The sequence below is a fragment of the Mesoplodon mirus genome, assembly GCF_964341445.2.
Source record: "Mesoplodon mirus genome assembly, chromosome: 9".
In the NCBI taxonomy this organism is placed as follows: Eukaryota; Metazoa; Chordata; class Mammalia; order Artiodactyla; family Ziphiidae; genus Mesoplodon; species Mesoplodon mirus.
The window spans coordinates 17763874-17785686 of NC_138985.1; the positions used below are offsets into that span (position 1 = coordinate 17763874).

The following is a 21813-nucleotide window of genomic DNA, read 5'->3' on the forward strand; positions in this document are numbered from 1 at the left end:
ACAATCATTCCTCTCCATGGTTTTGCAGACTGCCTCTACAATCTCCCAAGAGCCCAATTCCAAATAGATAAAACCAATATTCGCTACACAAGAGGCTCTTTAAAGTAGCAACATTTTTTTCTCGAACAAACATCAACACCTATTGCAACAACAAAAATATATATTGTCACCTCCAAGCAAACACACACCTATTGATAAATCCTAGGTCTGAGAAATAAAAGGATCTCCATAATTAATATTGGGATAGGCAGAACACACTGATCCATCACTTCTAAAGGCTAGCCAACTCAGTTTGAGCCCTTTTCAACAGACAAAAGCACAGGTCATCCTTGACACAAGAGTATCTAGAAATTTCTTAATTACAGGACTAGCCTCAGTGTTCTACCATAAAATAAACCAAATCTCCAAGATGGCTTGAGAAAAAACTAAGTGATCTCTGAATAGTGAGGAAATTACTTTTAGTGGATCAAAAGCAAGGATGTCTGCTCTTGCCACTTCAAGTTAACATTATACTAGAGGTTCTAGCCAGAGCAGTAAGGCGAAGAAGACACTCAGATTGGAAAGGGAGTAGTAAAACGGTCATTAGTTGCAAATCACAAGATTCTGATATGTAAAAAATCCTAGTTTTCACAAAAAAATACTAAACTAAATATTAAAATAAATGAGTCCAGGGAGGTCAGTGGATTAAAAAAAAATCAACATGCAAATGTGTAAATTGTATTTCTATATACTAGTAATAAAGAACTTGAAAATACAATTAAAATAATTCCATTCACAATAGCATAAAGACTTTTTAAAAAGAAATACAAGACTTGTACACTGAAAACCGTAAAACATTGCTGAGAGAAATAAAGAAGATCTAAATGGAGAGAGACATTCTATATATATATTTCACACCTTCTTTATCCATTCATCTGTTGATGGACACTTAGATTGGAAGAGTCAATATGGTTTAAGATGGCAATTCTCCCTAAATTGATCCACAGATTCATCACAACTCTTATCAAAATTCCAGTAGGATTTTTTGCAGAAATTGACAAAGCTTATCTCACAATTTATATGGAAATGCAAAGGACTCAGAAGAACCAAACCAATTTTTTAAAAATAAGAACACAGAGAACTTAACACTTCTTGCTTTTAAAACTTACTATAAAGCTATAATGATCAAGACAGTGTGATATTGGCTGAAGAATAAGTCAATGAAATAGAATTAGGGGTCCAGAAATAAACCCTTACATTTACAGTCAGATGATTTCCAACAAAGGAAAGAAGGCAATTCAATGGAGAACGGATAATGTTCAACAAATAGTGCTGGAACAATGGCACATGCTCAAAGATTATTTTAGACCCTTACCTCACACCATATTAAAAATTAACTCAAAATGAATTATAGACTTAAATGTAGGAGCTAAAACTATAATACTTCTAGGAATGAAATAAGAAAACATAAGAGAAAATCTTTCTGAGTTTGGATTAGGCAAAGAGTTCTTGGATTGAATATCAAAAACATGATCCATAAAACTGATAAACTGGACTTCATGAAAATTAAAAGCTTGCACACTTTAAAAAGCACCATTAAGAAAAGACAAGCTAGAAACTGGGAAAAAAATTTGCAAATCATAATATCTGAAAAAAAACTTGTTTCTAGGGTATGTAAAAAACTTTTATAACTCAACTTTATAAAACTTTATAACTTTTATGAAAGTTATGAACTTTTATAATTTTATAAAAAATCAATTTTCAAAAACTACAAATGATTTGAAGAGACTGTTCACCAAAGACAGTATACAGTGGCTAACAGAACAAGAAAAAATGCTCAACATCATTAGTCATTAGGGAAATGCAAATTGGAACCATAAGGAGATACCTCTGTTATTCTAGTGGATGTGTAGAGATACCTCTGCATAACCACTAGAATAATTATAATCAAAAAGACTGTCAATAACAAGTGTTAGTTAGCAAGGATGTAGAGAAACTAGAACCCTCATACACTGCTGGTGTAAAATGGTACACAGCTACTTTGAAAAACAATTTAAGAGTCCCTTAAAATGTTAAACATAAGCTTCTGAGACTTCCCTGGAGGCACAGTGGTTAACACCCCGTGTTCCTAATGCAGGGGGCCAGGGTTCGATCCCTGGTCAGGGAACTAGATCCCACATGCATGCCCCAACTAAGAGTTCGCATGTCACAACTAAGGAGCCGGCGAGCCATAACTAAGACCAAATAGACCCAGGGCAACCAAATAAAATTAATTAATTAATTAATTTCAAAAAATAATTTAAAAAAATAAACATAAGCTTCCACAGACCCAGAAATTCCATTCCTAAGTATCTACCCAAGAAAAATAAAACCATATGTCCATACAAAGATTTACCTAGAAATGTTCACAGCAGCATTATTTATAGTGTTCCTCAACTACTGAATGGATAAACAAAATGTGATAGCCATACAATGGAATACTACTGAACAACAAAAAGGAATGAACTACGTACTATTATACAACATGGATGAATCTGAAAAACATGCTAAGTGAAAAAAGCCAGACACAAAAGACTACATATTGTATGATTACATTTATATGAGATTTTCAGGAAATCTAGAGATGGAAAGCAGATCAGTGGTTGTCTGGGGCTGAAGATTACAAACTGGCATAAGTGACCTTTTTGGTGTGATGGAAATATTCTAAAACTATATTGTGTTGATTGTACAACTCTATAAACTTTTTTTTTTTTTTGCAGTACGTGGGCCTCTCACTGTTGTGGCCTCTCCTGTTGCAGAGCACAGGCTCCAGATGCGCAGGCTCAGCGGCCATGGCTCACGGGCCCAGCCGCTCCACGGCATGTGGGATCTTCCCGGACCGGGGCACGAACCCGTGTCCCCTGCATCGGCAGGCGGACTCTCAACCACTGCGCCACCAGGGAAGCCCTCTATAAACTTTTTTTAAAGATTTCTTTCCATTTATAGTTATTACAAAATATTGGCTATACTCCCCATGTTGTATAATACATCCTTGAGCATATCGTACACCAATAGTTTATCCTTCCCACCCCCGCCCCCATATTGCCACACCCACTCCCCGTAGCCACTAGTTTATTCACTATATCTGTGAGCCTGCTTCTTTTCTGTTAGATTCACTAGTTTGTTGTATTTTTTTAATTCCACATATAAGTGATACCATACAGTATTTGTCTTTGTCTGACTTATTTCACTTAGCATAACGCCCTCCAAGTCCATCCATGTCGCTGCAAATGGCAAAATTTCCTTCTTTTTCATAGTTCAGTAGTATTCCGCTATATCTGTGTCTATATTTAAAATACCTCTTTATCCATTCATCTGTTGATGGACACTTAGGTTGCTTCCATATCTTGGCAATTGTAAATAATGCTGCTATGAATACTGGGGTGCTTGTATCTCTTCAAATTAGTGTTTTTGTTTTTTGTGGATATATACCCAGAAGCGGAACTGCTGGGTCATATGGTAGTTCTATTTTTTGTTTTTTGGGAAAGCTCCATATTGTTTTCCACAGTGGTTGCACCAACTTACATTCCCATCAACAGTGTACACAAGTTCCCTTTTCTTAAAATGGGTAAATTTTATGGTATGTAAATTATACCTCAACAAAGCTGTTTTTAAAAATATACCGTACCTGCAAGCACTGGACATGCTAAATACTCAAAGGAAATTGACAATTTACATTATTCTTATGATAGTAAGAAAACATTCTCTCTAAATACTATTACTTTCAATATAGTTTTCCAAATTAAAATGACTAGAAATTTATCGGAAACTGACTTATCAAACCTTAAATAACTTAAAGGGAAAAAGGCACTGCTACTCTGCCTATAGCACTGTAATTAAGAGCTCAGGCTCTAGGGCAAGGTTTCTCAGCCTCAGCACTACTGATATTTTGGCCTTGGATAATTCTTTGCTGCGGGGAGGCTGAAGCCTCTGTGTTGTAGGATGCCACAGCATCCCTGTCCTCTACCCACTAGATGCCAGTAGCAGCCTGCTCACTCCACAGCCTAGTTGTGACAACCAAACCACATCCGGACATTGCTAAATGTCCCTTCAGCAGCAAAATCACTGTAGTTGAAAACCAGTGCTCTGGGTACAAACTGCCTGGGTTTAACTTCTCACCACCCTATTAGCTGTGTGACAAGGTATTTAACCTCTCTCTGTCTCAGTTTTTCATCTGCAAAATGGCATATAATAGTACCTACCTCATAGTTTTGTTGTGATGATTATGGTAAATAGTCCATTTACTATGGAAATTGGCAAGCAATACAAACCAAGGCTTTTATTTTTCAGAGGGGCAGTTGAACAGCATACCATTGACCTTCCCCCTCTATCTCTATTTAAAATCATAAAGCTTCCCCCTTCTATTCTCAACTTTCTCTATGTACCTCCTACTGTATTATTCTCAATAGCACTAATTACTATGAGAGAACATAATATGTTATTTGAATTAATTGTCCATCACCTTGACTAGAATATAAGCTCCACGGGGCCAGGGAATTTTGTCAGTTTGTTTCCTGCTGTATCTGCAGCACATAGTATATGCTCAAAGTTTTTTATAAAATTAATGAATGAAACACAACATATGAAAACAAACCTGAAGCTGTTTGAGATTCATTTCCTCAGATGATAGAAAAAGAAGGTAGAGAAACTGTCTCTTTAAGAGTATGTGCATTAATTCCAGAGCACAGTAAGAGTACCTCAAGATTATATTGCTTAATTTTAAAAAAAAACTGTCCAGAAACCTATACTATTCACTATTCTGAAGTGGACTGGTAAGAAAAGTAGAGTATATTTTCCAAAAGCTTAATGAGTGGTTGCTATATACTAGGGATAACTGTAAGCATTTTACATGCACAAAATAATCTTTAAAAGTATTATTATTTTATTTTATTATTTTATTTTATTTTTTTTGCGGTATGCTGGCCTCTCACTGTTGTGGCCTCTCCCGTTGCGGAGCACAGGCTCCGGACACGCAGGCTCAGCGGCCATGGCTCAAAGGCCCAGCCGCTCCGCGGCATGTGGGATCCTCCTGGACCGGGGCACGAACCCGTGTCCCCTGCATCGGCAGGCAGACTCTCAACCACTGCGCCACCAGGGAAGCCCAAAAGTATTATTATTTTAATCTCCATTTCGAAGATGAAGAAACAAAGGCACAGAGAGGATGAGTCCAAAGTCATAGATAGCAAGTGACAGAACCAGGATATGAACTTCCAGAGTCAGAACTCTTCACCATTATGCTATGCTGACACTTTGTAATAATTTTGCTACTACCAGCCACTCACAGATCCCACAGCTGAGAGTAAAGCTGAACAACAATAGAAAGATGAAGGATTAAATTTATGCAGAGAAGACAGTAAGAAAGAGAGGGAAGGAGACAGAGAGAGGAGGCGATTTGAAAAGGGATATTAAGGAAGAAGAAAATTTCAAAAATAGGGGCTGGTCAATGACATCAAAATAGTTAACAGAAAGGAATAAGCACTAAAAAAAGACTACCAAATATGGCAATTAAAGTCACTGAGAAATTTATCAAGGACATTTTAGAAGAAGAAGCTTTAGGAATGAATGACATTTTGTCAACTGTACCTCAGTAAAGCTAGGGGAAAAAGGATGAATGGAGAAAAAAGAATGTCATGGAATGTGTATATTTCAAGATACTTGAAGGAAAAGAGAAAGACTACTGGTAGCTTTAACAGATAGCAGGTATGATATAAATTTTTACTTTATAAAATGGGGACCCTTATGTATGCATGCTTTTAGAGGTAAAGGTATTTTGCTAGAAAACTATGCTATTTAAGAATATAATTATATTATCGTTATTAGAATATGATGCTATCAGTCTTAGGCATGCCCTCAGAGATGCCCTCAGAGATCATATTTAGACTACTGAGAACAGCAGACACACAGGCATGAATCATCTTATGGTTCATTTTTAATGCATAATTAATCAATTAAGGTTCTTATTGTTAACAGACAATAGGTAAGAGTTAATATTTTTAGCATTTTACAAAATGTATTCAATTATACTTATTGAATTGTCTGTATTATTTTATTTTAACAAAATAACTTCTTTGAACAGGGATTCCACAAAAGGTATTTTTACTTGGATTTTTCAGTATTTAAAAGTGAGTTAGTATCAGAGTAATTGTGATGCTTCAAGAAAAATTAAACAATAAAACAACTACAACAACAAAACTATTATCAGAAGGAAAGACAAGCACAATCACAAATTATTATCATTTATTTATTTAGAATAAAGCTAGTTTAGGCTATAAAACTGCTAATTAGCATTTCCATTTGTTCCATTAATGGCATTTCAAACTTACATGGCAGTATGTCCTTATATCTGTTCTTTTTAACATTTTCTTCTTTTTCTCCAGTGGCTGTAGGATAAATCTTTTCTGTTCTATACTTGGTTGACAATCTTCTTAGTCGCTTAAAATCAAAAAAAGAAAATTCAAGTTCAGAAAAACATTAGTATTTCAAAATTTTAATGAAAATTTTAATGATAAACAGCTCTTCATTGAACTTTGCTAACCCTGATTCCTCACAACTCATTTTCTTGTTTTTCTAATTTCACAGTATCTCCCTACCCCTTTATAACTAACCCTAAGATAATTTTATTTTTAGCACAAGTGCAAACATAAGATTAATACTCCAAAGAGTAGTGAAAAACAAAAAGGGGGGGGACACTAGAATAAAAGTAATTTTATTTAAATACATCATTAATACACTGAATCAGAATATTTAACTCAGGGTCTCAAAAAGCAAATTTGAAAATCATGCCTAAAAGATTATGTACAAGTTTCTTGATTTCTTCTCTCAATAAACCTTGAGCACCCATGATATGCAAGCGTCCTTCCAAGGCATAAGCTAATAATTACTTATAAGACACTGCAAAACAAAGTTCTTTGACATTGGATTGGAAATGTCTAACAAAGACCAATTCTGCTTATTCACTGCATTACAGAAGTGGTTTGTGAGTTAGTGACAAATTCTTACCACATATGGCGGTAGGGATGTTCTTTGGGCTGGAATATTTCTGCATGTCAGTAATACACTTCCTGCTTTCAGAAGCACTGAAAGTCAGCATTGTGAATTGTTTAAATTCACTACTCAACTACATTGCTGAAATTTAATTTCAAAGGAGCCTGCTTTCTTCCAGGCTTAAAGACATATTGAAGGCATTCTAGTTTTACTATTCAATAAAATTATTAAATACAAATGAAAAAGAAATCTGGTAATGTTTAACTTTTTCACCATTTTATTTCTGCTCCTTGGGATGCTAATATTTAAGCAACTAAGAATATTATGTCTATATTTTTTAAAAATCACAGATAGAACTTTAATTCAAGATCCTTAACTTACTCTTACATTGACATACTTTAACATACAACACTTGAAATAATCTTAAAATAGACCCTTACACATGGAATAGTAAGCTTTCTGTTTTTCTCTGAAAAACTACTGAACTTTATCATCACAATCTTAGAGATCTAAAGCAGGAATATTCATTTTTAAGATAAAAAGATTTAACTAGAATCTTGTTCTGCACTGGCACAATGCCAAAGCAAAATTCTCCACATTTATGATGTTATTTCCTGTAGTAATAAAGTTCTCAAAGTATGTAGGTGTACTGGGGGGTAAAAATTGTATTTAAAAAGTAAATGGGCTGTTCGTGAGGGTGTGGGAAAACCAGAACTTTGATGCAATACAGGTAGAAAAGAACATTAGCACAACCCCTAAGGAGGGTAATTTGTCAACTACAAATACACATAACCCTTTAACCTAGGAACTGCACTTCTACAAATTTGTTCTCTAGATAAATGGCACACACTCATAAATGATGTACACACAAAGTTATTTATTGCAGAATTGTTTATAACAGCAAAAGACTGCAAAAATTGGAAAAGACTATTAATAGAGGACTGGCTAAAAAGATGTTTCGGGCTTCCCTGGTGGCGCAGTGGTTGAGAGTCCGCCTGCCGATGCAGGGGACACGGGTTCGTGCCCCGGTCCGGGAAGATCCCACATGCCGCGGAGCGGCTGGGCCCGTGAGCCATGGCCGCTGGGCCTGCGCGTCCGGAGCCTGTGCTCCGCGACGGGAGAGGCCACAGCAGTGAGAGGCCCGCATACCACACACACAAAAAAAAGATGTTTCATTTATACAATCAAATATGACATATGTTGAAAACAAACGAGGAAGCTCTTGATATACTGTGATATAGAAAGATCTCAAAAATATATACTAAGTGTAAAAAAGCAGAGAACACAATAGTGTATATATAACTTGGTGTTAAGAAGAAAAAAATACATTTGTATTTGCTTGTACATGTGCATAAAACATCTCTGAAACTATTAACAGAAGTTGTTGTCTATGGGGAAGAGAATGAGTTGCTGTAGGCAATGGATGGGAAGGAAACATTACTATACGTCCTTTCATACTTTTTGGATTACATGAATGCATTACCTATTCAAAAATAAAATGTTTAAAAAAGTAAAAGAAAAGACTATTCATAATTTCATTATTCCACATTAACAAAGATCCTCCCAGTTACTAACATATATATCTCACATATTTAATCAGAATTTTTGCGTTTTCTCTGCTCAAAGATTTTCATTTTTAAATATAGTACCTTAATGTATTACAAAATATTCTATGTGAATGTGACTAACAGAAGGATATCAATCCAAACAGTTGCAGAAACACAGGGGGAAAGGGATATAACTTAGGTAACTGTCACTGAAAAAACACACATACACATATATACACACATACAAAAAAACTACAAAGCAAAGGGAAGAGGGGATGAATTTAATTATAAAATGTAAATGCACTTCTGGAATACCTGCTGCAATCACTCCAAGCATTTCTTCTTTTACAAGACAAATTATGTTATTGAGAAACGTGCAAAACAAAGTTTTTATAGAAAATGACTTCTCATTTCTCATATAATGAAACTTAAGAACACTTCTGTGCACAAATAAATATCTAATTTGAGTTTGAATTTTTATACATTCAGTTTTCTCAAAGACTAGCACAGCATGGGATGCCTTCGACTGTCATGGTTCCAATGAAGAATGTTCTATTAAAATAAGTCTACATAAGTAGTGTACTTAGAAATTTTCATACCCCTTAGAGATAGTAATCTATGATGTAGTATAAATAAAACAACGGTGGCCTATTAAACATAAAAACTGTTTCGTACTTTTAAAAATATTGGCATCAAAAAATTCTACCCAACTGTATTAAAAAGATATCCTCAAATAGGAACTTATTTCCTAACAAAAAGATCAGCTTTATAGTTAGTTGCTTGAATTAAAATTCTTGATCTGACACTCTCTGGCTATAAGACACTGAATTCATTTAACCTGTGTCTCATCCTCTGTGATCTGAGGATAATATCTACTACTCTCACCAAAGAGCCTGGCATGAAAAAATGGGCTCAATAAATGTTAATTATTACTATTGAGTAATTACTGAAACTCTTTAAATGTTATTTGCTACTACAGATTTCTTTCTTTCTTTAAATAAAACCTTTCTTAGATCAGAGATCAAAAGGAGTCACATATTCTAGGCCAATTTGTTTGCTTGGGTGTGTTGAGTATTTTAAAGCATGCTTCATTCATATTGTAAAATTTGCGCATGCTTCAGAATCACCTGGAGGGCTTATTAAAAGGAGGACTGCAGAGCCCCACCCTCAGAGTTTCTGACTCGGTAGGTCTGGGATGCAGCCTGGGAATTTTGCATTTAATGAGTTTCCAGGTGATGCTGCGGCTGCTGTCTGTGGGCTGTGCATAAGAACCACTGGTATAAGGGTATGTTCAAGAAGAAGGAGTACGGTGATCGACCGCATGGAGGAATGGATGTTGATTTTCAACAATTCTTAGATTCCTCTGGATTTTATGTACAGATTGGCAGCACTGACAATTTCTGAAAAGTGATTAGGGATTTTTCTTGGGAGGAGGAGCACAGATTAGGGATGAAGAAGGAAAAATGTAATTATCAAGTAGCAAAAACAAAGGGATGGGGAGGAGATCACTGTTGAGCAGCAAGTGGGAGCAAAAAACCCACACCACCTATAAACAAAAGTACTTAAATGAAAGAATTAAAAGGTTTTGAGGGAATTCCCTGGAGGTCCAGTGGTTAGGACTCGGCACTTTCACTGCCAGGACCTCAGGTTCGATCCCTGGTCGGGGAACTAAGATCCCACAAGCCGCACGCGGCGTGGCCAAAAAAAAAAAAAACCCACAAAGTTTTGAGATTAAATTCTAGATAAACTGGGAGGTACAGCAAACCAAAACTCCTTCCTAAATCTCTTAAAACATCAGAATAATACAAAAACGTACAGATCTGGTAGCCCTTGACACCAGCAGTATGTAATTGGTAAACAAAACAAAACACCATAAAAAGATGCTTTCGAGATTCGACTTTTAAAAATTATCATGATAATCATCTTTCTGTGTCTTTGTGTATGCTCCTTCTTTGCTTCTTAGTGGTCATTCCACTCACATACCTCCAAATCTTATACATCTTTTAAGTCCTAGCTCCTTCAGAGTTTCTTACTCCCCTCATGCAACAATAATCCTTCCCTTCTGAGTTCTTTTTTAGACTGTATATGTACTCTTGAAACACCATTTCCTTCTCTTTATGATAAATATATAAAGAGAATACATCTTATTTCCTCTACTAAACTCTAAACTCTATGAGTACAAAATTACTGTGAGATTAAAATGGGTAATGCCCTGAATCCCTGGAGCATATTTAATGCTTATATGTTAAATAAATTAATCTTAGAATAAGATTTGAATGCTGGCCTAAACGAAAGAAGATGGTTTTGTTCTTTGAATACCACACCAAATTGAGGAGACGCAGCACCACCAAAGTTCATTTAACTATATGAAGTGGGAAGTACCTACACATATCATTTCATTTTAACTTCTGACCACCATTTCCATTGTCTGTAGTGAAGGTGTCAATATGAAATTGAGAAACATGCCATAATACACTAAGGAACATTATTCGTAACTACAGTGCTACGTGACAGTTTGTATGAGAACAGCACTGAACTAAACACTAATAAAATCATTTATTAAGCTACACATAATTACTCTAAAGCAAGAAAATATTTTGAATCGTTTACTGTCCTAACTGGCAAAAATATAGCTAAATGGTATATTTACATAAACTTATAGGTACTATTGACACCCCTTATCACGTGTGGCGCTTTTTTTTTTAACTAAGCAAACAAACAAAAAACCTTTAAGAAAGACATTTTCAACTACCCTTAAAAGTCTTGAGAAAGTCACATAATAAACTCATAATTCCATTCTTATCTCAGTTTCTATTCTAAAAAGCAAGCCTGATTATTTTAATTTGTCCCACACTTAAAAACCCTCCAATGGGTCTATCACCTCCTAGATAAATTACCAAATCCTTTCATTTTAACATATTTTGAAAGCTGCCTGTCTGATTTCCCAGCTTCTTCTTTCTATAACACTCTCTTACTCAGAGTATGACGCTTCAGCCATATAGAATTATGTACCACCACCAGCAGAAGTACCCTTCCACCCCTCATCATCACAGTTCTACAATTTTTCCTCTTGCTGGTGAGTTAATAGGAGGACTCTGGCTAGAGTGTTATTTCCTTTCTGAAGCCTTTCTTTCTTTTTTTTTTTTTAAATAAATTTATCTATTTTGGGGTCTTTGTTGTGGTGCGCGGGCTTCTCGTTGCGGTGAGAAGCACGGGCTCTAGGCACGCGGGCTTCAGTAGTTGTGGTGCACGGGCTTAGCTGCTCTGCGGCATGTGGGATCTTCCCGGACCAGGGCTCGAACCCGTGTCCCCTGCATTGGCAGGCAGATTCTTAATGACTGTGCCAAGAGGGAAGCCCCTAAGTCTTTCTTGAACACTCCCTTCCTCATTGCTCCCAGTTCCCAGCACTTAGTAGTCAACAATACTGTTTTATTACCACTTCTGAAAAGTATTTACAGTCTAATGTCTCACCCATTAGACTATAAAACTGAAAGAAGAGACTGAACTATCTTATTGTACTTTATACCTAGTGCAATGCAAATCACATTAAAATGGGTGATTTCAAGAATTGTTTAATTAGCCTTCTCAGATAAGTCACCGAGATGTCTCTAATACATTAGAATTTGTGATGCAAACAAAAATGGAGTTTAATATTCACTGTTTTAAAGTTCCAAACAAATTACTTTCTCTTTATTTCTTAAAAACACAGACGTTTTATTCCCCAATCCTAAATCAATAACTGGTTCTCAGAGGCCCCTAAAGTCACATGCAATATGACTATCTTCTTTAAGGTGTCCAGTTGTGTGTCAAGATTTGGTTCTTTAAAAGGGTAGAACAATTCCCTTGTTTATCTAAGGACCAAAGCTAGTGACAATGTGTTTGTGACACTTGTTGAATCTCTCGAGTCAAACAGCGAACTGTCTACCCAATTGTCCACTGGGTGTCTCACAGGCATCACAACCATGTCCAAAGAGCACCACCATTCAATACCTGCTCAAGCCTCAAAGCTGGGAATCATCGTGATTCCTACCTCCGCCTCCCCTCACCGCCAACATCCAGTCAATCCATCAGCAAGCTGTGTTAGCTCCACCGCTAAAACTTATCTAATTCTCTTCATACTCACCAAACAGACTTAGAATTCAGAATAAATGTAGACAGGAACAGGTGTTAAATTTACTTGTTGGCTGGATTTTCAATCAGGACAATTAAGAAAACAAATGGACAGAAAAGTAGTAGAGCTAAAATAAAATTAAGCTAACTCAAATTCTTTTTGTATAAGGTGGCCTATAAATAAATACTGGAGCTCAAGCCTTCTCATGCTCTGTTACTAGGCCACACACTACTGCCCCAAATTCCTGAATGTCATTAGCACTTAAAAAAAAGCTTCATAAGACACTAATTTTAGTAAATATGCACACACTATACAAATCCAAACAACATTACCTTAAAGTGAAATAAAATGGAATTACTTCAAGCTTTAGAGTTACACTGTAGCAAAATATATGAGTACCTATATAGTACTGCTTTTGCCATTGCGCCGAAATATTTCTGAGGCAAATACTGGAAAATCCATCTGAATTTTAAAAGGCAGGGCGTTTGGCACACAGTTGGCACACAGTAATAACTGTTAAATGAAAAAATTCATCTGGTTTTATGCCTGAAATGTTAAGGCCATCAGTCACAAAAGCCCCTCAATGGTAATACGACTGAGCTAATCCAACCACACAAGGTGGATGATTACTAAGACAAAATAAAAAATTTTAAAGCCTCAAATACAAAGTAACAGCAGCAAGTAGTAAAATCAGAGTATAATTTCCACCAAACATAACTATCTCTAACTGGCTGTTCTTAAATCTTTACAAATATATTTATATAAAAATATGTATGCCGGGGCTTCCCTGGTGGCGCAGTGGTTGAGTCCGCCTGCCGATGCAGGGGACACGGGTTTGTGCCCCGGTCCGGGAAGATCCCACATGCCGCGGAGCGGCTGGGCCCGTGAGCCATGGCCGCTGAGCCTGCACGTCCGGAGCCTGTGCTCCGCAACGGGAGAGGCCACAGCGGTGAGAGCCCGTGTACCGCGAAAAAAAAAAAAAAAAAAAAATGTATGCCTCTAATAATAACTGTTACAAGCAACTAAAATAACTAATGGGTCTTTCAACTACACAACTGCAACGTTTACCTTTAGGTGCAAAATATGAAACTCTGCCTTTCAAAATTCATCTTCCTATCTTTGCTCACGCTTTACCTACTGCTGCCTGACAGACTAAATTGTCTGCCATTCTTCTTCAGAAATGCATAGCTATGCCTTCTCATTAAAGCTAAGTCAGGGCTGATACTAAAAGGACATACTTTGAAGTAAACAGGGGCCAACCTTACCAGTCTTTGGGTATTAATAAGAGTATTGATTTTTACTCTTTGACCATCCTGATTTCTATGCTTCAGTTATTTTCCTAGTAGTCTACCAAGCAAACTCCTCGCTTCTTTCTAGCTCAGTACAGATATCATCTTGCTGAAACATTCCCTGAGAATAGTCCTGGCACCCAATCCCATCTTCCACTTCCTCCCATACTGCTTCCTCATCTCTACCCACAGCACTTGCTATATACCTCTCATCTAGGACATCTCCCAATGTACAATAATTATTTATATGTGCACATATACCATCCCTGATAGAACATGAGTTCCCTGAAGATGCAGACCATATCTTCTTATTCTATTAATACCAGCTACTACAAGCATAACCTGTGACAAACTGCAGCAAGTCAATATACTCTTTAGGTCTTCTCAGGTGGTTATGTTCAGAAGAAATGGATGCAAATGAGAATTGACCAGTAAACTTAGGAAACGATTTTCTCTCACTCCTTAAATTTCATTACCACTTCACAGTGAGACAGCTTTGAGTCAGAGAAGCTGGGGTTCAATTCCTAGTTCCATCAAATAACAGCAAAGGAGATCTCCTCAACATAGTAGCTTTATAATCCTCCCTGAATAGATGAAGCAATGGATCTTCATATTGAGAATTCATTTTTAAATAAAACTTTGTACTACAGACTTTATATTTTAAAACAATGAATATGGCAAAACATAAAAGTTTTTAAGAAAAAAGGTAACAAAAAAATTTCACAGCAAGACTATAATTGTTTTTTGCACACCGTAGACAACAAGCAAATGGTTTCCTTTTCTTAAAGGAAAGGCTCCTGTTCTCTGGTTTGAAAAGAAAATACAGTGCTTTCTCAAGATCAAAATATTAGGAGGATATAATCCAAGTTTATCCCCTCCCTACCTCTGGGCTATATTTTTTATGGAAAAAAGTAGAATCCTATTTGAACTAAGAGGACAATACAATTGTTTTGTTAATACAGCAAATGGGGGGAAAAAAAAAGTGTTCCCAGGTTTACTTTATTTTGTTTCTACTCACAAAGCCCTCAACTTCTCTTTCATCTGTTTCATCATCCTTTATCTCATGTCCCTCTAACTATTTAACTCATGTAACCACTGGTTCCACATTTTCCAGGTCAATCCCAACTTCAAATATTTTGTCCCACTGTCCCCACAGCAAATTGCTCAAACATTCCAAAACCTGGGTATTAATACTATGGCTTCTGGCTATGCCTCCCTTTATCTAGTTATGTGTCTTGATTTAAGGAAACATGATCACTCTAGTGCTCTTTACGCTTTAGTCTCCACTGAGGAATATTCTGCCAAGACCAGACTCTCAAAGTATTCCAAAGCAATCCGTCACTAATCTCATTATTCCAAAATATATAATATAAACATACAGTGAGCTTGAGAATATGGAGGCCCAGGTTTAACACGTTAAGTTACAATAACATCGACTGTCCAACGAAAAAATAAAACAGAGAAGACCCCTCAAATTAATAGCATGGATGCAGAATTCGTATTTTCGTCTTTGCAAAAATGTAGCACAGGAAGAGTCACCTTTGCAGTTTAAGAAAGCTCAATTCATATCTACCACTATATGGAAATAAATTATTTTTTGCTAGTCCAGACTGCCACAAAGCTGTGGTCAACAGACCAAACTTTTAAAGAGAAACCTATACTTCCTGGGGAACCATTAACTCCTGAACCCCCTGAAAATTTCACTCTTCCCTCTACCACTTATACTGAAAACTACTTTCATGAAGTCACCAATAATCTCCAAAAGGCATCAAAACCAAAAGCCTCAATTCCTATAAAGTATTTAACAGATGATGACCTCCTTTTAAAACTCCTTTCTTCAATTTCATGAAACAAGTTTCTCTTGATTCTCCTCTAACCCTTTCTGGTCCTTTGCATCCAGCCCCTTAACGTATGTGTTCTCTCTTGAACTATTCTCTCCTCAGATTTTGTCTTTTAGCAAGTTTATCTCCTGTCTACCATGCCTTTAACTATTACATTTATGACGATCCCCAAATCTGTATTTCTGCTGACTTTTCTCCCCAGTGCCAGTTCCATATTTTTCTTTAAGACTTTTTAAAATTAGTTTATTTATATTTATTTTTGGCTGCGTAGGGCCTTCGTTGCCGCGGGCGGGCTTTCTCTAGTTGCAACGAGCAGGGGCTACAGAGCAGGGGCTACTCTTCGTTGCGCTGCGCGTGCTTCTCATTGCAGTGGCTTCTCTTGTTGCAGAGCACAGGCTCTAGGGGCGCGGGCTCAGTAGTTGTGGCTTGCGGGCTCTAGAGTGCAGGCTCAGTAGTTGTGGCGCACGTGCTTAGTTGCTCCGCGGCATGTGGGATCTTCCCGGACCAGGGCTCGAACCCGTGTCCCCTGCGTTGGCAGGCGGATTCTTTTTTTTTTCCTTACGCCGGCCTCTCAGTGTTGTGGCCTCTCCCGTTGTGGAGCACAGGCTCCGGATGCGCAGGCTCAGCGGCCACGGCCCACGGGCCCAGCTGCTCCACGGCATGTGGGATCTTCCCGGACCGGGGCACGAACCCGCGTCCCCTGCATCGGCAGGCGGACTCTCAACCACTGCGCCACCAGGGAAGCCCCAGCAGGCGGATTCTTAACCGCTGCGCCACCAGGCAAGTCCCTGCTTCTGTTGTATGTTTTGTTTTTTTGGCCGCGCGGTATGTGAGATCCTAGCTCCCCAACCAGGGATTGAACCCGCACCCCCTGCATTGGAAGGCAAAGTCTTAGCCACTGGACTGCCAGGGAAATCCCTCCAGTTCCATATTCAAACTGCTTACAGAACATCCACAACAGCAACTCAAACTTAACTAGATAAAAAGAAATTCACCTGCTTCTATGTCCCTTTTTATTTCCGTGGCACCTCTGCCCTCCTTAACCATTCAGACTTAAAAACCTCCTAGTAGTTTTGGACTCTTCCCCCTTATATGTCCACTTGCTTCCTCGCACATCCAGTCAGTTTCAAGTTCTGGTGGGTCCACCTCAGTAAACAACTCCCAAACCTGGCCCTTAACTTTCTAGTCCCACGGCGAATGAAGAAAGACAGTTGTTTTAAGTATAGGATGATAGGTAACTTAATTTTCTTTCCTTTAATTATACTGTCTATTCAATTAAAAATAAAAAGATTTAAGAAATGCTTTGTTGTTGTTGTTGGTTTGTTTGTTTTTGCCACGCTGAGGGGCATGTGGGATTTTAGTTCCCCAACCAGGGATCAAACCCGTGCCCCCTGAATCGGAAGCACAGAGTCTTAACCACTGGACTGTCAGGGAAATCCCTCCAGTTCCATATTCAAACTGTTAGACTGCCAGGGAAGTCCCAAAGAAACCCTTTGAATGACTGAGGAAAAAGAGAAAATTTGGTGAGCATAACAAAATAGTATAATAAATAAATAACGAATTAATTAATGTATGTCAAGGAATAGAGACAGAAAAAAATGCATTTATGTTCATTAAACCATGCATATAAAGCACCATACCCAACATCTAGCATAGAGCATGCCTTTAAATATGTGAAGACTGAGGGGCTTTCCTGGTGGCACAGTGGTTGAGAGTCCGCCTGCCGATGCAGGGGACACGGGTTCGTGCCCTGGTCCGGGAAGATCCCACATGCCGCGGAGCAGCTAGGCCCATGAGCCATGGCCGCTGAGCCTGTGCGTCCGGAGCCTGTGCTCCGCAACGGGAGAGGCCACAACAGTGAGAGGCCCGCGTACCGCAAAAAAAAAGTAAAGAGTGAGATGACCATATAAGATTTATTAACAGATGAGGAATTTAAGGAAATATTTTAATTACCTGCCTCAGAGTAGTTGACTTGTTATTGAAACTAGCAAATACCAAAATATCTTTATTTGTATACTCAAATACTATCTTTTTTTGTTGTTCTTAAAGAGCATTTTAATCTTTTGTGTACCCTAAGATTTGATGCCATACCACAGTACAATACTTGAGACCACACTGTTCATTACCAGTTACAGTTTCTATTTAAAAATTCAGAAAGCGGGCTTCCCTGGTGGCGCAGTGGTTGGGGATCTGCCTGCCGATGCAGGGGACACGGATTCGGGCCCTGGTCTGGGAGGATCCCACATGCCACGGAGCGACTAGGCCCGTGAGCCACAACTACTGAGCCTGCGCGTCTGGAGCCTGGGATCCACAACAAGAGAGGCCGCGACAGTGAGAGGCCCGCGCACCGCGATGAAGAGTGGCCCCCGCTCGCCACAACTAGAGAAAGCCCTTGCACAGAAACAAAGACCCAACACAGCCAAAAATAAATTAATTAATTAATAAAAAAAATTTTTCAGAAAGCAATTTTCAACTGTATATTGCAAGTCTATTTTAGGCTGCATTAGACAAAATAAATTATGGGCCAAATTCCAGAATGGTAGAATAAATTGTCATTGATGTTCTCCCTAATACTTCCATTATGGATCTACACAGAGATCACATATGTCCCGTTATTTATTCGAAAGCTTGAAAATTACCTGGCAAACCAGACTTAACTTTACAAGCCATATTTTTGCAACTTCCCATTCCACTCCCCAAGTCTAGTAACACATAAGGAATTACTATTCAGGGATCTGCTGGGCCCATTTTTCCTATCAATGCATAAAAACGCTTTAATATAAGGTATTTATGCTTTTAAAAAGATAAAAAATTAAGTATAATAAAGGATGTGCTTTCACATAATCATTTCATTTTTCAAAAAGAAGGGAAGACCAAGTAGAGATAAAGTCAAGTTAGGTGGGCAAACTTTTGTTTGTAAAATTAAGTTTTAAATTCTTAATAGAGACACAGTTTGGCAACTATCAAAAGATTAAATATAGAGTTACCATATGACCCAGCAATTCCACTCCTAGGTATATACCCAAGAGCACTAAAAACATATGTCCACACAAAAACATGTACACAAGTGCTCATTCTAACACTGTTCATAAAAGCCAAAAAGTGGAAACAACCCAAATGTCCATCCACTGATGAATGAATAAACAAAATGTAGTCTAGTCATACAATAAAATATTATTTGGCCACAAAAAGGAATAAAGTGCTGATACATGCTCAGCTGATAAATCTTGAAAACATTATGCTAAGTGAAAGAAGTAGACACAAAAAACATATATTATATGATTCCATTTATATGAAATGTCCAGAATAGGCAAATTTATAGTCAGAAAGTAGATTAGTGGTTTCCAGGGTGCTGGGGTGAAAGGGAGTGAGGTGTGACTGGTAATGGGTATGGGGTTCCTTTTCACAGTGATGAAAAAGCTCTGAAATTAGATAGTGATAATTTCCTGCAAAAAGTATTTCATTCTGGCATTGTATTAGACTTGGTCGGGAAAAGGCCAGATCACAGTACTGTGAAGTTATGTACACCCCAACTTACCAAGGGCATGATTTTGTCTTTGAATATCTCTTTGTAATAACGATAAACAGTGCTCCTCTTTTATATAACATACAAAAATCAAACAAAAAGCCAAACTTCAATCATGATAAAAACTAGGATCTACCTACATATAATTATCAAGATTTCTGCAAGAAATCTTGCACATAACCTCCTACCCCAAGTTACCAAGGGCATGATTTTGTCTTCGAATATCTCTACCTATATAGTTGTTTGCCCTAACCACTAAAGGAAGAGGAACCAGCTAGTTGTTGGTAAGTGCCATTACAGTGTCTCAGATTACCAAGCCACACAATATTCATATAACATTAGATAGCTCTGCTCAACTCATGAATTAACTGTTATGATTTTCAAAAAAAAACCTACTTTCTCAGCTTGCTGACATACTGGATCTGGACACCTATAATAAAAGGAAAAAGTAAGATTCAATTATCACCTTCATGAGGATGACTAGTCTTATATCATTTTTCCTAACCTACTCTATGTGTCAGGTATTCTTTTAGGTGGTACAGATATAGTGGTGAGCAATATATTGCCCTCAGGTAGCATATATTCCAAAAGTAGATCTTGGTCATATAGTATTTATCATTCCCGCTTCTTCTACCCATTTGTTTACAGGCTTTATCCCAACACTACAACCACTGCTGCTACCCAAGGTAATAATTTTCTGTCTTCCAGAGATAATCTTTTATATTTTTCTTTATTCCTCCACAATACCTAGGATCTTCCACGTATCACATATTCAGTAAAGCATGGCAAGTCTTTTAAACAAAATGGGCACTGATACCATATTCAGAGCATCACATAGTCAATGAATTGGCACCCTACTATCAAATTTATAACTTACTCAGTTCAATAAGCTGAGATAATAGAGTTTGTATAACTGGAGAGTATACATTTAAAATGCTACTTGAAATTTGATCTTTGTGGTTTACCATCATACTGACATATGAAACTGATAAAAAATGAAGTGTAATTTAAAATAATTTATTTAAAGTAATAATCCCCTTGTCCTAAATAACATACCTGAAGACACTTTGTTTTTGATTTGCTTCTTTATTATATTACCTACAATGTCACCAATGAAAGTTTTCAATCTTTTATCACCGGGGGAAAATGTACAGAATACATGGGTGCTAATACACACATATAAAAACCCATCAACATATTCTTAGAGATGAGGTATATATGTGTGCCTATGTATACACATACATACATATAATTTAAATATGTAATATATTAAATTTAACAGTTTAAAATTTATACAAGCAATGCATGCAGATGCTAAAACATTCAAACCATAATGTCAAGTTGTGCCAAGGGTTCCTAAGACCACCCACAGGTTCAGTGATACATGAGGATGACTCACAGGACTATCTCTACTGTCATATTCGCAGCTATGATTTATTATGGCTGAAGTATACAAAGCAAAAGTAGCAAAGGGAAAGGAGCATGAGGCAAAGTCCAGAAGAAACTAGGCACACGGTTTCAAGAGTCCTCCCCTAATGGAGTCGCACAGGACCCACTGAATTACTCCAGCAATGAGTTGTGACACCATTGGTGAAATGCTGTCTACCAGGGAGACATTAGAGACTCAGCAGCCAGAGTTTTTATTGGTGGCTGGTCATACAGGTACTCTCTGTCTTAGCAGGAACCAAATTCCCAGATTTCCATAAGGAAAGTAGATGTTTAACAAAAACTATACTTGTACAGTAAAGGCAAAGGGAGCCATTCTTATCATGGAATGATGGGAACCCTCCCAAAAGTCCAAGTTCCCAGACCCCAGCCAAGGGCCAATCTTGCAAGTAGGCCTTTCTGAGGACAGCAGTCACAGGCTTGTTATGTTAACTTTTTCTGCACACAATTATAAATGAAAAGTAATCACCTCTCCTCCATATCCCTCCCCTTTGAAGTAACCAACCATGTTAAGCCTCTTTATTAATAGATATTTTATACATTGTTTCACAAAAAATTGCTGTAACTAATATACTTGGACATACTATTTTACACACATATGCAAATATTTTAAAGAAAAGATTCCTGGAAGTTGACATGATGGGTCAAAGAGTATACACATGATCAATTCTATTAGAAGTGGCCAAACTGCTTTCCAAAAAAGGCCTTACCAGTTTACCTTCCTATTAACAGATCTAGAATACTAGTTTTTCTCTATCCTTGCCAACATTTGCTATTATCAATTTCTGAATTGCCATGATTATCAATTTTTGAATTTCACCAACTTTGGTGGAATCTGATAGACCCCTCAAAAGGTAACATTAATTAATTTGTATTTCTCTGATTACTGAATAGGTTGGTGACTTTTCCCCCATGTTTAAATAATTATTTGCATTTTTCTTCTGTTAATTTTCTTAGCATTTGTTAATTTTCCTATTGGAGTATTATATATAGAAGCTACTCATATATTTTAGATAATAATCCTCCAACTGTTTAATGTGGTTAAAATGTT

The 21813-nt window shown here is 37.3% G+C and overlaps 1 protein-coding gene across 3 annotated transcripts in view; it reads right to left on the reverse strand.

Moving 5' to 3' along the window:
* PTPN12 (protein tyrosine phosphatase non-receptor type 12) overlaps positions 1–21813 on the reverse strand; it is a 90192-nt gene that overhangs the window by 50427 nt on the left and 17952 nt on the right. For 2 of the 3 annotated variants that reach the window (XM_082632642.1, XM_082632644.1), the window contains exon 2: positions 6342–6450. In XM_082632642.1, the coding sequence (XP_082488768.1) occupies positions 6342–6450 (109 nt within the window). Of the gene's footprint in view, positions 1–6341; positions 6451–19712; positions 19747–21813 lie in introns of all 3 variants that reach the window. The other variant, XM_082632643.1, reaches the window with a different exon arrangement.